This window comes from Eufriesea mexicana, unplaced genomic scaffold, assembly GCF_001483705.2.
Source record: "Eufriesea mexicana isolate 0111107269 unplaced genomic scaffold, ASM148370v2 scaffold202, whole genome shotgun sequence".
Classification (NCBI taxonomy): domain Eukaryota; kingdom Metazoa; phylum Arthropoda; class Insecta; order Hymenoptera; family Apidae; genus Eufriesea; species Eufriesea mexicana.
This window is the reverse complement of record NW_016908372.1, coordinates 618,732-643,185: the sequence shown is the minus strand read 5'-3', so window position 1 is coordinate 643,185 and position 24,454 is coordinate 618,732. Positions and strand designations below refer to the sequence as shown.

At 37.0% G+C, this 24,454-nt stretch overlaps 1 protein-coding gene across 5 annotated transcripts in view; it reads right to left on the bottom strand.

The window, feature by feature from the left end:
- Positions 1-24,454, bottom strand: part of cnn (phosphodiesterase 4D interacting protein centrosomin) — a 54,786-nt gene that overhangs the window by 9,053 nt on the left and 21,279 nt on the right. For 2 of the 5 annotated variants that reach the window (XM_017911408.1, XM_017911409.1), the window contains exons 3-8: positions 5,917-6,134; positions 5,225-5,396; positions 4,413-4,552; positions 2,706-3,116; positions 2,171-2,401; positions 1,698-2,051 (exon numbers count right to left, since the gene is read on the bottom strand). In XM_017911408.1, the coding sequence (XP_017766897.1) occupies positions 1,698-2,051; positions 2,171-2,401; positions 2,706-3,116; positions 4,413-4,552; positions 5,225-5,396; positions 5,917-6,134 (1,526 nt within the window). Of the gene's footprint in view, positions 1-1,697; positions 2,052-2,170; positions 2,402-2,705; positions 3,117-4,412; positions 4,553-5,224; positions 5,397-5,916; positions 6,135-11,805; positions 11,857-11,946; positions 12,170-24,454 lie in introns of those variants that run through there. The other 3 variants (XM_017911410.1, XM_017911412.1, XM_017911411.1) reach the window with 3 other exon arrangements.

Below are 24,454 nucleotides of genomic sequence, written 5' to 3'. Positions count from 1 at the left end.
TCCTGCTGTTGATTGTGCTTGATTTGATTTGTTGTATTTTGAAGGGGAAATTGTACATAGGGTTGATTGCATTCTGAGATTAGAAATGTACTTTCTTTGCTTCTATTTTTTCTTTTTTCTTTTTAAGGTAATTTCTGGATAATTTCGTTGGTTACTGAGTTGGTGACATAGCAGTTTGTATATATGAGAGGACAATAATAGAGGAATGATCTTGAAAGTAAATTTGGATTTTGGAACCCCTTGGGGAACTGGAACCTTGGACTGTAGCCTAATTAAACTATATATAGATTCAGGCATAGATGTGATTCGAAGCAGAATCGAGAAAATACCGAATCTTTCAGAATATATTAAATTCAAGAAAATTATTACTGTCACAATGAGTCAAAAAAAATAAATAATATCGTCTGCATAATTTCTATCCGTTAAATAATGTATGGAATTTCGACTATAATTAGACAATTAGACAATTCACAGACGCAGAATGAGAAATTAATTTATTCGTTGAAACTTTGACAACAGATTGATACTTTGTTAAAAATATGCAAATGTCTTGATAACTTCTTGCTCTATTTCACATTTGAGAAAGTAAGTCTATTATGCAACTAGCTAGATTAGGTTTCAGAAGATATGTTAGTATGTAAATAGCGAGATAAAATAACGTGATGTAGTATCGTGGAATAATTAATTACTAGAATGACATAAAAAAATTGTACAAAAATTCATTGAATCTTGTCAACGTAATTAAAAAGAAAAAAAAAAAGAAACAAAATTGATACTTCCAACTTACATAACCGTGTAAAATACAAATATCTCATTTGCTTGTGACTCGACAGCAATACGCATACACAAATTAAAGGCATCACTGATCGTATAATAGCCTTTGTACATGCCATGCATTAACACTACAAATTCGTGCAAAAAATGTATGCGCAAGAAAGCAATAATCAATTACCTCCTAACAAAAATGACTAAAAAGAAACGAAAAGAAACTCTTCAACTTATATCGAATTCAAAGTAAAATTAATAAAATATGCGAAATGTACTAAATTAAAAAAGTAGAACAAGTGTAAGAAAAAGAGAAGGAATACTGTGAATGAAGGAATTCAACTTTAAACTCGTGTGATGTACTTAAAAGAAAGTTGTTTAAAAATCACTAGAACTCGCGGTCGAGTGATTCGTATGTTTAAATCTCTTATGCGTACATGTTGAATAGCGCAGAGGGCAACTTGTGGTCGCAATTTTCGGTGCATCGGTAAGGATATCGAAAAGTAACGAACAGTGCCCCAAAGCGATAAGTGTCATGCAGTGAGAGTGATGATGGCGATAAAGCAGAAAAGGAGAAGTAGAAGTAGAAGATGTTAGGTGAATTCAGTATCTCTGAAAGAAAGAGAAACGTTTTGATAATACTAAGCCATTCCGTGACTCGGTTTCCTCGTTATAAGCGGAATGCTTTGCAATTCCAAGCGTTGTCTCTACATTTGCAAATGCTCGTACAGTCCCGGCTATCTACCAAAAATACAAATTCGTTTTCGTATTCGCATGAAACTTCTCTAATGCAATTAAATGCCTATGAAAGAATTGGAATATCTCGAGACAACACCGCCCAGTCTTAAGCCTAGGGAACAAATTTTCAGTACTATATGATCCTTCACAAACGTAGAGACAAGCATGCAGAGTCGAAAAATCATGATGTCGACCTGATTGCTGGGATCACGCTCTGGATCATCCGTCATGTCTGTGCTGAAGTCTCTTCGAACGAACTGATTGTGTCCGTCTCTTGCAACCTTCATGTTCTCGTACTCTCGTAGCCTGTTCAGCTCGATTTCCAACTCCATGATCTTCTGTTCCTTCCTCAGCTTTGTGCTTTCCAATTGCTGCTGTCTCTCCATGAAGCCTTGAATGGTCTTGATGGCTTTCTCGTGTTCACCTTCTAGCTTCTTCAACTTGTAATCCATCGTTTCAGCGTGTTTCTGCATGTTGCATAATTTCAGGACCAATTGCTTTCTTCCTTCCTCTTGGCGTTTCAACTCGCTGTCCTTTTCTTCTAGTTCCTGAATCAGACACGTTTCGTTTAGGTTAACAGGGTTTGATAAGGATACTCTTAGAACTGATATAATTATCGGTGACTTGTTATTAATAAGAAGAAATAGATAGAAGAATATCTACGAACCTTGATCAAATCTCTCACGTCTCTGACCTCTCCACTCAGAGCATGCACCGGCGACTTCACTCTCGTTGACCTTTCTCGATTTGGTTCCCAATCGAGACAAGTGTTTCCCCTCTTCGTCACCCCTTGGGCACAGCTTATCTTTTGTCCCATTCTCGTCTGCAAAGGATCTTCGATTGGATTCATGCTTGACGGACTGGTGGGGGGTGATCTTTTAGCATAACCATTCTCGAACTATAATATAAATTCATCAAAGCGTGTTACAGTCCAGTGTCAATATCATCATGCAGAAAATCATTAACATTCATAATCATAAACATTCTTAAACATATCAATATAATTAGAAAAAAAAATTGGTCCAAATTGATTCTTATCGATCAACTGTCTTTTAAAGCAAATTTAGGATAAAATACTTAAAATAATAGAGACTGAAAAAGAGAAGGAGTTAGAGATGCAAAGAGCTAGCAGGAACGCATGGTCCTAGATGCAAATAAAAATAAAATAGAAATTCGATGATTTTTAATAAAATTAAGATCACCTGAGACAGCAAGGCACGATGTTTGTTGTTCAGGTCCGTGAGGGCATCGTCCCTGGTTTTTATAGACACCCTTAGCTGATCGACTTGCTTCTTCCTTTTCTCTGAAACAGCGTTCAGCTCCTCGTACACCCGACACCTCTCATCCAGCTGTGCATTTTTTTCCTTAATGACTCTTTCTTTCTCGAGTAGCTCGTTTCTACACTGCTGAACGACAGTGTCCCTTTTCAGCAGATGTTCCTCCAGTTCTTTTACTTTCTCCCGTAGCGCCTCAATGTCTTGCAGCCTCTCCGCGTCCAAATTCTCTCTCAAACGCGTCTCAGCCTCTAAACGTTCTCTGAATTCATCCCGTTCGCTCTCGAGTTCTTGCGCCCAGACGCGTTCCTCGTCCAAGCTGCTCGTCACCTGCTTCACCTATGTCGAGTTGCGAATAATTTCATGTTACAATTGCTCGCGTTCTAGGTGCTACTGAAAAGAAAATTGCTGCTGGCACAGTCGGGTGAAATGGTTACTACCCTTTTCTGTAATTGATCTTTTGCTTGCCTCGATGTACCATTTTTTTTCCATTTTTAAACTAGTCTATCGCGGTATTTTTATTTTTAAAATTGAAAAGGGTAAATTGCAACGAGAATAATTGGATTCATAGGTATTATGAGAAAAGGATTGCCCTTTATGTATATATATTGCTTAGTATCGTCTCTTATTTTTTATCTTTTTTTAATAATTAATCAGCAAAAAGGTGTTTCAGTATTTTCTAAACAAGGACTACGATAGCTACTACTAAAAAATTTGCAATTATAATTTGTAAAAAAAACATATTCCTTTCGAATAATTATTAATTTTGTATTTTTAAACGTTTCATTGTTTTTATAACTTCTTCTCTGAAATATTGATACAAAAATTTCGATATTAAAGAAGATGCTATGATTTGGAGGAAAAATAATTTTCAAAAATCGTAAGTCAACGTGAAAAGGTGATAAAGAGCACGGGGTACCAAAGAGAAATATTTTTAACAAACGTTTAATTAAAACACGACGTCCACATTCCTCACATGCGTGTAATTTTTGTTTGGCTCGTAAAATGAAACAAATGCAGTTGCTATTATTTGCCGCCACGGAAACACCCAAGAAACTAATTCGGTATTCCGTCAGTGAAAAATGTTAACGATGCGTACTCGGCCACGAACAGGAACATACTGATTAATTTTTTCCTCCCTTTTTTCCAAGCGACGATAGCTCGCTTATCAAGTACGCATTCTTTTCGTAGTAGCTGTGAAGGAAGTGAACAAAGATAGCGTTGAAATGGCGTGGATAGATACAAAGGACAAACATAAGTAGGGCAGCTGAGAATTTGCTTATCAATAGTTGTGAACAGTGACATTCATTTGGGATCAACGTCATGAAACTTGAGCGAGGAAAATTATTTAACTTTCCTTGAAGAATATTCACTTATCTGCATAATAATATTATTTATTATATAGCAAATTTTCAAAATATCTATATAAATGTATCCATAATGATATAAATTAAAAATACATCGATAATAAAAATAATTATAATAATTTATATAATACATCAAATATTTTATATATACAATTATATATATATGCGTGTCATTTAAAGAAGTCCTATGTGAAAAATATTTTGTATAAAAATCATTTCTTTTATATATATTATTAACAATATTACTTTGTCTCTTATGTCATCTTACCTCGGCTTCTAGAGATGCAACAAGCTCCTCCATTTTACGTAGTTTTTCCTCGTTCTCCAGCGCCTTTTCCGGCGTAATTCCGAAAGCTTCCTTATAGTAGATGGTTGCATCTGTTACTTTGTCTTGATACTCTGCTAATTCTGTCACAACAGAGAGCAGCGCAAAATTTTCATCGTACCAGGGATAAATCGGAAAGCGAAGGGTGTATAAATCCAGGGAAGAATTCGGTGGAGCAATGACTTAGTTATGGCCACGAAGCATGTTTTATCAAAACATTCTGATGTAGTGTTGCGTGCTCGCAGACAGGCCTTTTAGAGTTATATTATAAGAAGAAACGCGTAGGATAACGTACAACATCGGATATATACGATTACACCCTTGTGTCAGTAGATTATAGTCGAGGAATTAGATACCGATAATTTTATAATAATTATTATTAGTGAGCCATTTGTGTTAAGTATAGCGAGGAAAATTTATCGAGATTTATCATTAGAAATTTATTAGTGTATTTAATTTGTTAGAATATTTAATTGATTAGCGATATTGTTAATTTTTCTACATATAAATGTCTAAATTCCTTTCACGATGAAGCAATTTATGAAAAAAACACGATTTTTAATTTAATGCGAGAATGTAAAAGTTACAAAATTAAGTACTCACTGGCATAAGTGTTGTTAAACAAATTACATGGATAAATTCGACAAGAGATCAATAATAAAATCACCGAAGTCCAGGATTAATCCTTGGCTGATAAAACAGATGTGTAGCGTTTCTGTAATTACAGCAATGAAGCCAGGAATATCGTTACGTACCCTTTTCCAGCTTTCGGATCTTTTCTCGTTCATTTTCAAGCGACTGTTGATACTGAGCTTGATTTCGCGAAGAAGCTTCTTTCTGTTCTTCGATTAATTCGAACGCTTTGGCTGCTTGGCTGAGAAGTTCCTGTTTCTCAACCAATTCCTTCCTCAGTGATTCGATTTCCACCTAACAGTGCAGTAAAAGAATTCGTCGAAATCTCACCAATGGAGGAAAAATGGAAAATAAAATAGAAAAAGCTAATTACGATTCGAGGTACATTTAAACTATTAATGTTTCGAATGAATTAAAAAAATATTTCAGATAAGAACTTCTAAAATTGCAAAATTTTTAAATAAAGATCCGCGAATTCGATAACTTAAGTCAATGAATTTTTTAATTAAAAATTCACAAATAAAAATTGAAGCTCGAAAGTTTCGGTATTTAAGCTCACGTAAATTGAAAATAGAAAGGCAAAGGAAATTGAAAATTCCAAAATTTAGATGTAAATATTCAAAAGTTTAAATTAAAAAATTCACACGCTTGAATCTGAAATTTCTAAGGTTGAAAAATTTTTAAATAAAATTTCGCAGGTACGAAAACATGAATTAAAAAATTTGCGCATTTCAGAAGTAAAGTTTGGAAATTTCTTACAAGATGCAATGCATAGAGGGAATTTAACAGGAAATACCATAGAATACATAGAAACCTTTAACTCGATATTCTTCTTTATCGCATTTTCATCTGCTGACGTAATTCCCATTCGCTCCTCGAGGAAATAGATGCGTAATTTAAGGTTGAAGTTCTCCTTTTTAAGGGCTTCTAATTGATCTTCGTATTCCTTCATTGTTCTACCAATTCCTGCACCGTCTCTTGTTCCAATCACTCCTGTTGGGGAGGTTTTCCCAGGCGATCTCGCATTCGCGCCTAAAGCAAAAATTGAACACTTTAATCCTCCAATCTCGAAATTATACCTCTAAAATACCACAAAAAGGATATCGTCAATTATATCATCAAATGTATCCTCAAAGTACCATCAATATTCACATAAATTAGCTAAAAAGAGACGTAAATACAACGTATAACAAGGAATACTAAAAGCGTTATGCGAAAAAATAAAGATTTACTCAGATTATTAAACCAAACTCTCAATCGATTCATTTCAATTTCTGGACGACTGATTTGCTTAATTAAAGCTATCTGCATCGTCCATGGCCCTCTCTCGGTATAATAACCAAAATGGCCGTCACTTAGCGTTCAATTGCCCCGATAAGTCACGCAGCGACCATCAAGTTCCAAATAATACGAGAAATAAAAATCTAAGGCCAATCTCATCTCGAAGAAGACTAAAATGGAACAATAATTTACCAATCCAAATCCACATAAATCCAAATCTTCTTTGTCACTTGTTTTCTTAACTATAATCAACAAAATTACCAAACGCATTATACGATTAAATTGCTTCCTTATAACTCGATCAAATTCCAAATATTATCGAAGTATGTGGCTAAAACATTTTTGTCTATAAAAAGAAAACGCGCGATTAAATTGTAAAAAGTCTCAAATGAAAAGAGAAAATATTTTGGATCGATGTTTAAACCTGTATTCACCCATCAAACAGCCAAGTCTCTTTCAAAACTGAGTACCATTATCTTAAAACTTAGAATTATTATTACAACCTCTTAAGTATATGTAAATAACCATGTACGTATGTGCACGTGAATTCTTACTTTCCATAATTAACAGGGCAGACACCGTTAACCCAATACCACGAGGTATTTCATTAGCTCAGGAGTTTTCCTTAAGTCATTTCTAACGATGACAATTTATGCGAATTTTCTCGATACCCGACACGTGAGATCTTTACACTTCTCGTCGTCCCTTTTCGTTAATGATCCTTCGACTTATCACCGATCCAATCACAGAAACAGGAAACACGATTGCATCGATACAGTGGCTGTGTCGTTAACATTTACGTGCTGAACATGAGTACCCAAATTTTGTGTCTTCACGTTTTGCGGTTGTGACAGTCGGTCGCTCCCTAACCCGTACCCCCTGGCTCACGACGACTGAAGCTGTTCGATTTGCCAGAATCGCGAATAAAAGACGAACTATCGATACACGCGAGCGGATTCGAGATCGCGTTATGGAGACGAAAGACGAATTAACGGTTTCCTATGCCCTGTTTCGGAGATATATTTAGATTAACGCGGTAATCAAATTTTACTGCTTATCCCTGCTTTTCGCGCACGTCTTTCTGCCCGCTCGTGTAACGCTTATCGAGCTTCACTTATACTTCGACAAATTTTTGAAAATTTGAAACAGAGGTTGAAAGGGTACTCAAAGGGTTCTTTAAAAATAATTAAAAAGAGAAAAAGATAGGTTAAATAGTTTTAATTCTAAATGATGATACACTATAAGGTACAACTGAATTAGATTTAACGTAATCCGAAGTATCGCGCATTTTCATTTGCAAAATAAATTTTCATTGTCATCGTTGAGGACCTTCTCGGTGTAATTAAAAAATTAGAGTGAATCTTTGTGGTTAGAAATTCTATTTGTATTTAAGAAATAAAAGATTAAGAATAGATGGGGGTCAGATTCTTGAGAATTAAATAGAAAATGATAACATAAATGACTTGATTTGTTGGTTAAATAATTTAAACGTACTGTACATCTTCAGGAATAAATTCTCATTCTCTTTTTAAAAACTTCCTCATAGTAGTTATAAAATTAAGAAACAAATTATTGCAGTAACTAAAAGATTAAGAAATAAAATAATCATTATAAAAATTCTGCCTCTGTTTAAAAAATAAATTAAGAATGTGTTATTGCAACAAAATGGAATTCGGAAAAAATTGCAAGAAAAGAAATAGACAAATTACAACAATAAATAAATACTTAAATGACATAAATTGAAAATAATGCTACTTAAATTATATTTATAATATCTAGTATTACCAGAAGAAAAATATTCACCCATACCACTGGAAAATTTCGAACTACTAAAAACTGTTTACACCGAGTAGCAGCGAGTAATCCCGATTTATTTATTATCCGCGAACTTGTGCTGAACGCCGGGTCTACCCGCGAGTATAGCCCAAGCTTCAAATATATCGGGCGCGTTTGAATTCCTGCCAGGCAGAGAGAGAGGAAGAGCAAAGAGCAGAGAGCGAGGGACTGAGTCCCGTTTATGGACAAAGTCGCGTGTAATGCAAACACGACTGAGCGAACGCGAAACCAAAGATAAGCACGGCGAAGATTAGGTCCCTTTTAAGGACACGATCCTCAGGCGAGTGACGTTCGTGACTAATGGACACACAGGGCTGCAGCAAATCGCTCGAGGTACGATCGTTTTTCTCCAGGTGCGCTTGTTGCAATGATTGAACGTTGAATCGATCCTATTCTCGAATTCATTCGAGCTACGTGACTGATGCCAATTTCGCGATGCTAAACTAGCGCCGCCGTCTTGCTCCCTTTTAAATCTTTTTGGCGCGTCACCAAGCGCCGTTAAACCTTTCGGCCGATCCTCACTGACGTCGTCGTCTTCGATCCTCGTTTCGCGCACATTTTTACAGGCCTTCCATCTTCCTTTTCCCTTTGTCCCGGCTCCGCGTCCTCTAGCTCTACCCGTTCTGTCGTGTGCCTCGTGTTTCTCGTCTCCCGCGAACCAATGGAGAGACGAGACTAAAGGCGATATGCATTTGTCGCGACTTGACGACTTTGAAAATGCAACCATACGTCGAATGCGGTGAAATTTTGGGTAAAATAGGGCAGTCGACCATGCGAAAGATGCAGAGGAAAATCACGTACTGGGTTATGTGTCGCGAATTTATTTTTCTAGGTAATATTGGAAAATATTTGGATGAGTTAAGGCTAGTTTCTAACGGTTAATTATTTCTAGAAAAGTATATGGGAGTATGCGCTGAATATGACACTGAACGCTCTTTTGCATGGTGTATCCACGTGTTATAAACTTATCGTTATAGATAGAATATTGGAATATTGGAATATTGGAAAATTGGGAGATTTAAGGCTAGTTTAGCGGTTCGTGACTTTTAGAAATGTGTATCGACCATCCACCGGACACAATAGACACTCTAACACCGTTATATTAAAACTTCCATCAATTTCCTAAAATAACTTAACGCAACATACAAACTATCAGCGCCATAATATCCAAACTTTCGCAATTTTCTCAAGATATAAAACGCGTAATACGTTTACAAATATCGAGAAAAGATATTTCTCGCAAATATTTGCTGCACGTCCCTTAAACCCTAGTTAACAACGCGAAGCAGGGTAGAAGAAACCGATAGTCGCGAATAACACGAGAAACGTGGCTCGAAGCCGCAGATTTTGACAAAGCCAAGGCCCAAACAAAAGCTTGGCCCGATCTACTCGGTCCGCGTTGCAGACGATATCGAATTTCGATAAGTCTCGTTGAAAATATCCAGCAAGTCTGTAAAATTCCGTTGGCATTGGTAAAATTCCGTCGGCATCGGTCGCGAGAAAATGAAGCGGGTCGAAAGCGGAGGCACGCGAGCCTGAAAGGCGCCATTGAGGTGCCGAGCCGTGAAATGAAAATCATTGAAACATAAAGGAAAGGCAAATGAAAATAATGTATCCCGATGACAAGTTCTGGTAATGAAGCCACCGGCCATGCCCTCCAATGTATGCTACCGTTTGTACTTCAATACACTCTATTAAGCCCGCTAGTTTGCGGTACGACCTTTCTTTGTATGACACAATCCAGCGCAAAGAGGGACCAAAGTATTCACTGTATTCAACCAAGGTAAATATTTAGTAGGCTATTCGAGTGCTTTCAACGGGGAGAATTAATCCAAGGTCAACAGAGGATACTATAAATTTGTTGGTTCCATCGAAGCAATCGATTTGGTAACGATTTCTGACATTAGAGAGGGTATTTAAATATTCGTATGTTATCAGGATTATTAAAATATTAAATTATTAAACTATACTATCAGCAAATGATAGAACACTGATCGGAAAGACAGGATAGTCATCGCAAGACTGAGAGTTGGACACTCAAAAGTTACTCGCGAATACACGTTGAAGAATTCGATACCACCAGTCTGCGATTACTGCGTACAACCGTTATCGACAAACCACATACTTCACGAATGTAGAAGATACGAATTACAAAAGGCACAAATATAGACTTTTACCAAATAGCACTCTGACATCGCAGGAACACGTCGAAAACAACCTTCGATATTTAAAAGAGACCAAACTGTAGCACCAAATTTAAAAACTAAGTTTGTCGATGCGACACTAAACTCGGAAAATTAAAAAATAAAATAAAACTTAAAAAAGAAGAATAAGCCTGTCACAGATGTCACACTCGTAAGCTGATTTTCTTAAAAATGAATACCTTTTGCAAGACAGATATCAAAAATAAATATCTCTTTGGATAAAGTAATTCAGTCTACGATATTGAAATCATTGGTAGCAAATTGATATGAAGATTTTTGGTAAAACACTATTTTCTAAGATGTGGTAACATGACTCAGCATCTTCGAATAATTTATCGTTCCTCGGTCGAAGAAAACAAAAGCTAATAATAAATTACGTTGCAAACGGCACCTAACGATTTATTTGTTGATACATGTCGTACCAGTTAGAATTCAAATGCGAGTACACGTGCTTTACGAGTTATTTTATAACACAATCGAACGGACAGTCGCTGTAAGATTAACCCTTTGCACTCGATGACTTTTTGGCTAGAGAAGAGTAGAAATTCAAAGATTCTCTACTAAAAAATTGACGATACTTTTCTGAAAAAAAAAAGTTTAAAAGTATAATAACAGAATTGTAGAATTATTTGATTTCGATACCTCGCACACTGTTACATTACATTAAATTTGATGTATTAATTAATATCGATCTTCCAAATTTTATGAAATGGTGACTGAAGATCACCTCTTAACCAAAGGGTTAATATTTTCAGCAGCTCCCATCGATTTTACATTAAATTTGATGTATTAATTAATATCGATCTTCCAAATTTTATGAAATGGCGACTGAAGATCACCTCTTAACCAAAGGGTTAATATTTTCAGCAGCTCCCATCGACCAAAACGTAAGAGTACTACTTCTACCAGAAGACGCGTAGATAATTTTAAAGATAGCAGTCATGTTATCGACAGAGCAACGCGTAGTATTACGTAATTCTGAGTAAACTTCTTTCCTCTCTTGCGTTCACCGAGAAATCACGCGTATATTCGCGGAAAATCGAACACCGTTATTCATATTAAAAAAAAACCGTTTTTTACACAAATAATAATAATAAATGATAAAACAATCTCTTCATTCATCGGTGAAAAATCTCGTATACGAAAAGTTTCGAGTAGTCAAATCTCTCTTGACCTTTGAATGATCCACGCAATCGACTCGACCTGGTATCGTCGTTTTATAATAAATTACACGATAATTTTGAAAACGAGCTCACATCCGTAATCGCTGTAAAAACAGAAATGGAAGGAAGCTTAATAAATAATAAACGAATGAAGATGAAAATTAAATAAAAATTGAAAATGAATAAAAATTAATAAATAGAGGAATAAAAATACAGCACCGTTTAACTTAATACTCCACATTCGAGTCACTATACGTGTTGTTATAACATTAACGCACCAATTTATCAATAATTCCGAATCAAACGACACAAATCCCGATTACGTAAAAACGGAGATACATTTGAAGCAGCATTTCGTACCGAACATAACGTGAACTTGTATTGGTCTGTCCTGGATGTTACCGACGGAGGTAGCAGCGTGAAGGCGCGACCTACCACATCCCATGCCACGTGGAATCTTCCGTGAATCGTCACATTTTATAGGTTATGCTAAAGCCGAGCTAAACCGAGAAAAAGGTCGGACGAAAAGCACTAATTGTTTCCGGAGATATTTCATAGGTCTCCTCGCGACGACCGTGCAAACACCAACTGAGATGGAATGGCAGAGCAGCGCCAAAGTTTACATCGCAATAACGTGCAGTTAAAATTATATTCCGAGCATATATCGGCTCACGTGCTAGGTATAGACAGTCGTTTCAAGGATTCTTCGAACCACAGCTGCATGGAACAATGGATCGGGGGCTTTGGAAAAAATTGTTGTCAATTCTCTTTCGGCAGATTTAAGGATAATGAGAGTCGTGATTGCTTTGTGGTAATAACAGGTGTGCTTCTCGGTTTCTGACCGATTTTAGAAATGAGTTCCGCGTCTTCTTGCAAAGTGCCAACAAATATTTTTAAACCCAATATTCTTGGTTCTCTGAATTTTTTAAGTTTGTATATTTACAGAATTAGGGTGGATATCATTAACGAGAAAAAAAATAGATATTACTTTTCAAGAAATGTAGATTAAAGTTTAATTAAAGCACGATTATGTGATCACAACCAAGTAATACCGTAAAGTAAAAAATGAGATACGTATATAATAAGAAATATTTTTGAAGCATCAAGTTGTATAGAGTTAGTCTTATTTCATTAAAGTTACATTCCAATTGATTTATGTATTTGAATATATCGACTAGATCTTTTATTTAAGATTTAAAAAGATATTTTAAGCAATGAAACTCGAAGGAACACCTTGCATATCTACATCGTCTTAGACAATTATGTTAGCGTGACAAGTCTAGATTACCGCAACGTTCACAATAAATGATTTTCTAAAATTAGTTTAACAGAAAACAAAGCGATCAATACTCGATTCGGAGCAATAGTCGCTTGTTACGATTTCGAATAAAGGGTAAAACATTCTGAACAGAACGAACTCGTTATATCTAGGAATCAAGGATATTCCAGATTTCTGAATTTTCTAGTAAACGATCGAAGCATTAAAGCTTCATTTTAGATATTATATTTTATACAAACTTTATTATCCTTAAGATTTATTATGTTTATCTTCCTTATTTCTAATTAGTGATTTTCCATAGCTTTTGTATATTTTCGTTACGCCTGTTTGATTATTTTGAATGAAAGAAATAGGAAATTTCTCTTTGAATCGGTTAACTAGCCAAGATGTTAAGACACCAGACTATTTTTATACTTCTCAGATCAAATTGTGAAACAGTTTCGACATTATTGTCACTGGCTATACATCTAATTCTAACGAGTTACTTTGCATGATAAATCTACTACAGTATGTTCGGACGAGCATGCATCGATAATAAAGAAACAATAATAAAAATAAAAATATTACTAAACTTCGTCAAAATTGTAATTTTTTAAATTTTTCACGAAACTTTATTCGCGTTTTAAAGATCATTAACCTTGCCGAATATTTATATTTTATTACTTCGCGTTTCATGTTTCGTTATTTCGCGTCTATATATAATTAACGTCGGAACATAATTATTGCAGTCATGCCCTAAACACTAACACGTAATGCGAGTAGATTTTCATACAGGAAGCAAATACTATTCTATATTCATACGATAGATTGATCGCAGGAAGCTGTCGTGAGCTTCTAACATGCATTTCCCTCTTATGATTATACGACGTTTCGAATTCCAGGCGAGTCCTGTTTCCACTTCAGTCCTACCCCTAATGCAGTTCCTGCGTGCAGCACCACCACGTGCTCCGATCCCCGTGAGTGTAAATTACTTTTTCCTCGCACTCACATTTTCAAGAGAAAGAGTAAACTTAAGAGAAACGGAAATAAAACAATCTTATTTCCTGTCCCAAAATCAATACTGAAACGAAGCAACATAATATCTCAAATTTATAATACTAATCGAATGTTTACATTATCAAGTACAATGTCTCTTAGAGGAGTCAGAGGCATCTTATATGATTTATCTTGCAGTGAGATATTATTCAGCTACAAATAATATAAATTTAAGCTAATGGGGTAGATGTGTAACTATTTATATTAAATTGTGAAGTTCAATATCTTTTAGAGAAGCCAGAACTCTCTTATATGATTTATCTTGCTGTAAGATGTTCAGTTGGCTTCTCTAAGAGCTTCTCTAACTTCACAATTTAATATAAATAGTTACACAACACTGGATACCCCATTAGCTTAAGTTAATATTACCAGATACAATAACTAGGTACTAATTTCATATACATTATTATTATTTTTCTATTTTTTTAATATTGTGAATTAGTAACTAGTTATATATAATATATTAACCAGGTACCAACTAGTACTAATAATTAGACGTGACCTTAAGCACCCATACACCCACAAAAAAGAATAATTTCCAATATTAAAAAAAAAAAAATAGAAATAATCTCTATCGCGTAACCAAGGCAGCCTAAACACCCACCAATCGATCAACACGCACGCCAAACCCAAATACAGTTAAACCTTATGTAAAGCCACCTCAGGGTCCACCAGTTCATCCAGAACAAATCCTTCCGAAAGGCACTCCCCGTTTACCCTTCAGAAGGATCAATTCGTAACAGAAGTTGCCTCAAACGCAAACGTATCGAGCAGCGCAGTCGGTAAAGTGGAGCAGCAGCCACTAAAACACCCTACTAGGCTAACGATCATGGCTGCGACACGCAGTTCCATTTGTAAAGGGGAGGAAAAGAGAGGGCTGAGTTAAAATGAGTCTAACGCTCGGTAGCCGATTGTACTTTATTCCGTTGGATTCGACATTCACACGAGTCTCTCGTCTCGCACATAAAACTTCCCCGGTCTGTTCCTTGAGCTGCCCTTTTAAAGGTGGACCACCATTGTTAATCCACCGCGAAGATGAAGCGGATCACAGCGCAGATCAAGTGGATCGCAGCTTCGTTTTGAGACTTCGGTTATCATTGCTACGTGCTCGTCACTCACGTCGCCTTATCGGTAACCGGTTCGCATACTCTTACATACTCTTACACGTTTCATCTGGCGTTTCCGCTTATCGATCGGCGAATTTCGCGATTTAGGTATCGGTGCGAATGCAATATCGACTCGGGCCGCGGCTCTGTCGAGCGGACGCGGAGCTCTCGCGTATTTATAGATGACACATTTAGGCCAGAAGCAGCGTTTGAACTATCTTTATTTTGGCAGGCCACTCTCCAGGCCTCTCGGTGTCCGCCTGTGTCCAACTCTGCCCAACCTGACTGCAATTAAAGCCCAGAGAAATCGCCGCGTGTTCGTGTAAGCACCGGTAATTGTAATTTCATCGGTTCACCATCGGGCTATTAATCGTAGACCACGGATCAGCGGTGGTTTTAAGCAGGCTTCGCGGTTATTTCGGGTAGCTCAAACCCGCCACGGCATTGCGACACCGTGTATTATCTTTGGTAGAGCGCATGTCGTTGAGGTTATGTTTGCGTCAACCGTATGGCTACTTTGATCGATATCAAATTCTGTTAATCGACTTGCCAGCTCGAATCGAGCGGAAAATAGAAAGGGGAATGAATTCACGAGGAACGTTGGCAACTTCCTTTGAAATCAGATAGCCGGGTTATTAAGTCGAGATTGTTGCATAGAAACATCGTATCGAGTACGTTTCCGTTGCCGCGCTTTTATAGCACGTAAAGCGATGGCAGCGCGCTCTGTGATTTCCAGGTTTCTCGCGTGACTTCAAAACGGTATATCTCGATGAAAGAAAATTGGACGAGTATGAATCAAATTTGATTTTGAAGAAAAAGATTCGGAATATGAGATGACGTCCATAAAAATATTGGGAAAAAATGACTATCTTTGGAATACTATTTGTAAATATACCAAAAATCCATGTCTTTATCAATTTATTTCCCGATTGAAATTCTATATCGTTCTATATATGGAAGAATTCTTAACAGGAATGCAATTTTTAAGCAATTTTCAAACTTTACTCGACCATCTTTTTATTAAACATCGTAATGTAAAATAAAGCTGATGAAAGAAAGACTGGTTGAATGTATTCTAGATGTTGAAGGTTAATTTATTCGTACATTTGCGCGATTTAAAATAGCATAATAAGTTCGTTCAACTGCACACAAATACAAATGCAAGCATGTAGGTGTTGCCAACATTATAGTTACATGCAGACTATATTGCCAATTATAGTCACGTGTAACCGCGTGCTGCCACATTCGGTCATTTATTATCGAATGAGACCACGAATAGTTACCCATAATCACTATGTACACTCACACAGACGTCTACGCGTACACACAGTCGTTTATAACCCTGCATATTCGGACATAGTCACGTATCATTTTATATACACGTATATTGCATCGATCGGAATATTTGTGATGAAGTTAAGGAGAAATTCGCAACATCATATTAAAGTCAGAGCTAGGTCCAAATTCTATGAAAATTAAAGGAAATCTATGAAGACCAGACTAAGGAGTAGGTAAACAGTTCTCTATCTGATGAAAACGGGTGAAAAGGTAGAATGTCTCAGCAAGATCGATGATTCTCGTCGACACTTGATCGGTACACGAAACTTAGCATCGTTTTATTGAAAAACCATGTCTTCCTTACTGATAAATTCCAGACTCTTCTCCCTAATTGCCAGGTTTAATCAGACCAAGCAGAAGTAGCACTTGTCCAAATTAAACATCTCACTAGTTGGCCGAAATTGCACCAAATGACCTCTTCCACTTTGGTTAAATTCATCGCACTTAGTATCTCACATATGCTTGCTAAAAGTGCTGCGAATTTCTCCAACAACCCGACACTTGCGTATATATTTTAAACATGGTTCAAAATACGCCCCACCTGTTCCTCGATTAAGATTAGGTTACGCGAGACGGAAATAGGTTCTCGTCCGGTTCGTCAAAAAATTCGCCGTAGTATTTCTCGCGATTTTCCAAATTTATTTAGGGACAATTTACAAAAGGAGCTGTTGATTCGCAAAACGTTCTTGTGGGATAATTATATCGCCGTGGTGGGTTCAATATCTTCTATAGGAATATCGGAGATTCACGGAATTAGCAACCGCAAGCCTGCCCCAACTTATCACATTTCTGTCTTCCTGTGTTCTTTGCCCTGTTCATCTATTTATCTGACTCGCATGCTAGCATCTTCTAAAGTTAGATACGCCGCGTATCGCGAGTGTCGGGGACAATAAAACTCAGAATAAAGCTACAAATTAGCGATTCAACGACGTCAAGCCTACATACATGTTTAAGGCATTCTTGCACGCGTGTCCCTTCAAAGATCGTGGGTTTATTTGACATAGATATGCGAAGTTGTTGCGATCAATTTTCATCACGACAATCTTGCAAATTTGCCTGAAAGTGGAATTACCGCACAGCATTTCTGACATCAAACGAAAGGCCACCTTGAAGCGACTCCACTTTTTGGAGAAAATAAACATCTTATACTTCGCTTTCGTTACGAATTAAATTATTACCCTCTATTCTCTTACAAATAAATTTTTATTTTTTCGCAATCTCCATTTCTTTTTCTTTTTTTTCCCCTTTTATAAAATGAAACTCGTTTCCAACTTTTCTACGAATAAAATATTCGGATTCTTTTTACTAAAACAATTTTTGTCCATCATAGTTTCACAAATAAAACTTTTAGCTTCTATTTTTTCGCAAATAAAATTGCTAGTTTTTTTCTATTTGCAGTTCCTATCTTTCTTTTTCATTTTCCGTGCTTTCATGGATAAAATTCGTATTTTCTAAAACAACTACCTGGCACTCGAGGTAACTTACAATTGACACGGTTTGAATATATTTTTAGAATAATTCCTTGAAAAATAGAAAATAATTAAGAAATTAATAATTTTATCTTCGCAATGCAAATGTTTATAAAATTTCGAGTATTTTTGGACCAATCGGGTAAGTTTACTCGAAGATGGGACCACAACGATTAAGGTTTATCATCGCTGCCATGTGCGTTAATACGTAAAAATAGCATTAACGTTTGAATTATCGGTTCGCAAAGACACCGAGTTTTCGTAGACACGTAGGCGTCTGGCTCGATCCCAATCATGCCAAAGTATAAATGAAAATGACACGGGGGATAGTAGTTCAGAAATGCACAATTAGTTTCGGATGCAGCCCGCTTTGGTCATTTAATCATTCTGCAAATTACGCGCGGCGTTCGAGTGCTGCTTACATAAATGACAAACGCGTAGGTTATACTTAACAAATCATTAACCAAGTTTGTGTAACTGAAGTTGTTTCGCGCGCGACAAAGATTCGCACGAATTTTGTATTTGAAATTTTTAGTCTTTTATTTGAATTCTGAATAAATTTTTATTCGACTTTGAAAGTATACGCATGGGAAATTTATTCAATTTCACGCGATTTTTGGAATGCTGCCCAGATCGAATAAGATCGCTTTTGTTTTTCATTTTTAGCTTCTTATTTTCATTTTTAACTTAACCAATCTTTAATAATTACTCAATAATTAATTTCTAACAAGTAATAAGTATATTACATAGTGATTTCTCAAAAGCAACCATACAGTTTCGCCAAAGCAAAGATAAAATACCCCATAAACGATTCATTTCAACCGGTTTGTTAGTTCTGGTGCCAGAAAGACTCTTAGTACTAACACACCGCAGCCATGGACTACCCAAAGCAACCAATTAAATCCCGAAATATCAGGAGCATTAAAATCCACGAAAGCAGAAATCCATGATGCACGAACAGTCGAAAGTTTGGCCTAACAGCGGTCTAGCTTGTGGAGCTATTCGATACGAATTTCGCATTCCGGGCGAAAGTTTAGACGATAGGAGAGCCTGGCCAGCTGGAGAAACAAACAACTGGCTAGGTTGGACAATGCACTATGATCGGGCACCGTGTCCTATCTGGATCCGAGATCGCGTGGTTGAACATTGGAATTGTTCGCCAAGGTGGCAAATAACGACGGCGCAGGACCACGGAGCAACGTGTTACAGAAATAAATACAGAGTCGCGACATGCTTCCCCTGCCCCCTCTATGGCCGCGGGCCCACCGAAATAAATGGACCACCGCTTCCTGTAATTTGAGATCGCGAAAAACACTTTTCTATGGTGCATCGGGTAAATCTTCGTTTTGGCGGGAAAGCGGCTCGTCGCGTGACTAGCCCAAGTCGATCTAGGGTCCCTGCAGGGAACGCGTGATAGAGGTTAGTTTACTGCGGACGGATAAGTTATGCAACGATGTGATTCTTTTGTAGGATTTACTTTTAAATGGGTCACGGCTTCCTGTAATTTGAGATCGCAAAATCGGAAAACACTTGTACGATGCATCGGGAAAAGCTTCGTTATGGCAGAAAACAGTTAGTCACGTGACTAGCCAAGATCGATCTAGGGTCCCTGCAGTGAACGTGCGAGAGAGGTTAGTTTATCGAGGACGATCGAAAATTTGGCAATCTTTAAACTGGTGTAACTTCGCGAAACAACATCCTACGACGATCAACCTTGTCTCATCTTAAAGCTTGAGATCTCTACTTTAATACAATAGTGAACAGTCGGTTCTCGAAAATTTACATGAAAACTCGCATTAAAAAGTATAGTGAAAAACTGAGGGTAATCTTGGTCTTAGAAACCTTGATGAATTCGAACGATCCGACGGATCTTGATCATTTTTTTTTGCCATTCATTTTGCAACGTGGTTATAGAGGGAAGCTTCCCCTTCACAACGATCCCCTAAAAGTCGACGTACGATCTTTTTTTTGTCGGTTTTTAAAACAAGAATGTTAGCGAATATAATAAGAACTCTGTACGCACTCTTAAATTTAGGAGTTATGTTACACATCTTGCAAACATACAAAGAACTCTCACATTCCAAAGCTTGCTATGTCGATGCAGCAATAAAATTCAGCTGCTATATTTAAACGCCTAAACTGAAATTCTCGTAAAAATTCGTAAACCATATCGTAAACACACCTTACCCTTCCTTCGTCATTCCAAGCAATATTATAACGATAATTACAATTGTTTAAATAGCATCGAAATATTATAGTCGTTCCTTTTATTTTCAAACGTTTAATTAATGACTCAGAAGATTAGATTTCATTGTACGTACAGGCTATTAATATAATCACGCAAGAAACAAAATAAAACTCTAGAAACGATAAATTTTCAACCAAGTTGCGTGTTGCGTCTATACGAAGTACATTTATGAATTCATTAAAAAATAAACGAATTATCGATAAGCGTATATGTAGTATCCATATTGCGTCTAAATGCGTGGAAGATTCCTACGAGTTAATCTATTCTGCTTTCGACTACAGAGATACAGATTGACTTGTGCAATTTATTTCTTATCCACCATATTGAGAGACGCATTTTAACTTGTCATTCGAGATTCCTCACAAGCTGAATACACCTTATGTCATTTTTGCACGTTATCTTATTGCCATAATTCGAAGAAACTTGTAATTTTTAAACGACAAACAAAATCTCATTGTCATATATATAAACGATTACATTTTTCAGCGATCGATCACATCTTTTCTGTAATAAATATATAAAGTATATAAAGTATTGACTATTTTTGTTTGTAATTAATTACACAGATGGAGTTGAGGAACGTTTGATTTCTGGGAACTTAAAGCAGGCATAAATATATAAAGCAAGGAATATTATTTAATATATTAAACATATTCCATGTTTATTATTGCAAATATTGTATTATAATAAATTAATGAAGAAAAATTAGTTAATCGGTTAGGTGATTAGGAAAGAGTAATGTTCATTTTCATATGTCTATCTTATTCAAACAGTACAGGAAAAAATACACGTGTCTTTCATTTAATGAAAATTCTCCTTTCACCAAAGCCATCGATAATCCACCTGGTACAAAATATCTACTGCATTATTTATTAGATCTATTCAATTCTGTGTTAACTTCTAATAGTATCAGAATGTTTGCATTTGCTATTATGAATATATCCCTTACATATTTCTTACTAATCCTCCATTATAAACGGAACCTAAAGATACTAAGAGAGAAACTCATAAAAAATTCAAATTCCAGTAACAAAATTAAATTTCGTCTAACATTCCAGCAATAGAATTTATCCCTTTAGATGGCATCTTTAAAAAGACATCTACTTTTCCCTTTCAGCTACACTATTCTAACATCCCTCTTCCCCCTTTCGCATCCTATGAAACCATAAAATAAACTTCCACAATAAAACCGTGCTATTAAAAAACACATATCGTACAACTTTCCTATATAATCTGCAGAAAAATGCAAAAATGGAGAAAATGTGGAAACATTTATTTTCTTCTTGCAAGTATCTTCTGTCGCCCCTCGTCATTTCACAAAGACATAAAATAAAGCTCCACGGTAAAACCTTGCTATTGAAAAACATATATCGTACAAGTCTTCTATAAAATATCCAGAACAATGCAGAAAATGCAGAAACATTTATTTTCACCTTGCTGGTACCTTATACCACCCGTCTTCATTTCACAAAAACATAAAATAAACCTCCACGGTAAAACCTTGCTATTAAAAATTATATATCGTACAACTCTTTTATACAACCTGCAGAAAAATGCAAAAAGTATAAGAGCATCTACTTTCTCCTGGAAGATACCCTCTATCGTTTCTCTTCATCTCGCAAAGACATAAAACGAACCTCCACAGTGGAACCTTGCTATTGAAAGACGTGCATCGTACAACGACTCCCCTGTACAGGTCGCAAGAAATGGAGAAGACGAGGGAAAGCAATATCCCCAACAATCACCCCATTGTTACCAAAACATCTCCAGCTTCCCAACCCTCGTCATCGACCAGCGACTTGGACGCGACTCAAGATCGCGCGGCTCGACTCTGCTCTTCTAAAAATCCATTAAAATCGATAAACGCATAAAGATTCGCGGAATTCGTCGAGCACAATGACCCCTTAACCAACGTTCCTCGAGATGTCTCGAGCCAGCGAAATTTAATTAATCTCGCCAGCAGAATCGAGCAGTTCCTCGAGCGGTTTCAATTATCGCCCTCTAATCTCACGATCACCCGGCTAGGCGGCTCCACCAGCCCTTGTGATAATCTTAATACATTGTGGACGAATCGCAGATATCTCGCATTTCGTACCACGTCATTAATGGTCGTTGACGAGATATCTCGCATTTTCTGTGTATAAAATACAAGACGCAAGCATAAATCCTAGCACTCTGATTAGCAATGAAAAGTCTACCTGAAACTGCATCCAAATGCAAAGATAAATCCCAGCAGTATGTGTAACTAGCGATAAAATATCCACTCCAAAGTGCATCAAAACCTAAAGATACATTTTAGCACTGCACAAGATTAACACTAAAAGGTCCAGTCTAAAATGCGTCGAACCCCAAAGATAAATCCTAGCACTCTGGTTATCCATGAAAAGTCTACTCCAAAATGCATCAAAACGCAAAGGCAAGTCGCAGCACTGTATGTGATCAGCAACAGAACCTCTGATCCGAAATACGTCAAGACGCAAAGACAGATCCTAACTCTGCACATGGTCAGAGACGTACCACACACCCTGAAAGACGTCAGGCCGCAAGGATAAACTCTAGCAATGCGGCATGGGAATTAAGCACGATCTGGACGCAGCTGTTGTAAACGGAACTGTTGCGTTTCGCGCGCGAGCGAAAATCAACCGCGGCTCATGGAACGGCGGGCACGTGCGATCTTTATCTATAGATCACGGATCACGGAAACGCGGATAGAACCGGGGCGAGATGTCGACCTGCTTTGGCACAGATTCGTTTACCAAGGGCCAAATTTATGCTTTAGTACAAAGCGGCCAGGCTGATATAGCCGACTTTTGGCCATCGGCCACAGGTTCCTGGTGCTACAGCTATGAGCGTGTTTCTGGATTTTGGAAGAATGGGATAAATCGACGTGTCTAGGTGGTATTTCCATTAGAACACGAGTTGAGGAGAGCTTAGACACCTCTGAGACGAATTGGACCCGAAGTTCCCGTCGATGGCGAAAGAAGTTTGGCCGAGGTAGCTCGCTAGTTAGGGACCTGCGTTCGAAACCCTGGGCGTGACTACCCCTGTCGTAGACGAGAGAGTACCTCGACGTCTGCGTGGACGTAAAATAGCTGTAGTTGAGTGGAACACAAAGTTCGTTGCCCCGTTTTCATCGAGATAGATGCAATTTGCCGAGACGCCACGCTGTGCAAATTCTCGTGGACTTTATTATATCAAGTGGCAGCTTCTGTCAGTCTAACGTGCAGCTTTGGATGATTGCGTCTTCGTGGATGGCGGCAATTATGCGCAATAATTTGTCGATGAAGACAGACGGTGTCATTGGAACATGATACTGCTTACGGAGTGAAATGTGTTACGAGGTAGGAAGATTGGTCGGTTTGAAAAGATGGAAATGGCTTTTAGGCGGTCTGAAAGATGGGCTGCGGAGCTGAAGACTGTTTTAAATCCCCTTTCTGTGTGTTATATATACGGATGACGTGAATTAGGTCAGTCGTGATCAGTCGTAAACAGCCAAATGTAGCGAAATGATGCTCGCAGGCTGATGCGAGAATGGAACAGAGGTTGAAATAAATTTTGGAAAAAATTAACGAGTAGAATATTACTTCTAAAGTCATTGTTCGTGACTATTAATTATCTATGACTCTTATTCAACTTCTGTATTCAGTAGATGGTTATTTTATAGTTTATTATAGTTAATTATACAAATATTACCTTCTCTCTTCTAAAGTCGATGAATTAATGAAGAAATACAATTTTTGGAATTTATTAAATCAATTTTTATGTATAATATTATACTATGCGTCATTTCTTCTTCTTCTTTTTTCTAAAATCGATAAAATTATGGTGTTAAATTTTGCATAACGATAAAATTCCTATGCTACAGGAAACGACATTTGCTTCTTTGAAAGAAGAAACCGATCCAAGATCAATTTCTATATATTATTTCTCTATTCGTATCTTACATAAACTCGATAAATTTATCAAAGAAACTGAAATCTAAAAAAAATAATTCCTTTACCAACGAAAATAGAATCTACTACCACGACAGGAGAACCCAGCTCATGATCAATACTCGGGCTAATAAGCGTAACACGTCTTCGCAAACGAACGTCTAAGCTGAGATCATTCTCTATCGGACAATCTTGATCGTTCCATTGTCAACCCCAATATCGGTGACCTCCCATTCGAGCAATCAGTTAATCTACAGAGACATCTGAGAACGACATCCGAGCCAGGACTTATAAATGATAAATGTGATCGATCCTTATGCAACGATCTACCTTGATCGCACACCGTAAAATTGTATCCGGTCCATCCCGGAAATCAAAAGGTGATTGATAGACCTTTGAAAAATTTCAACGAGTCATTAATCTCGGAATTGCAACGTCGATCTTCACGCATCATTTATCGA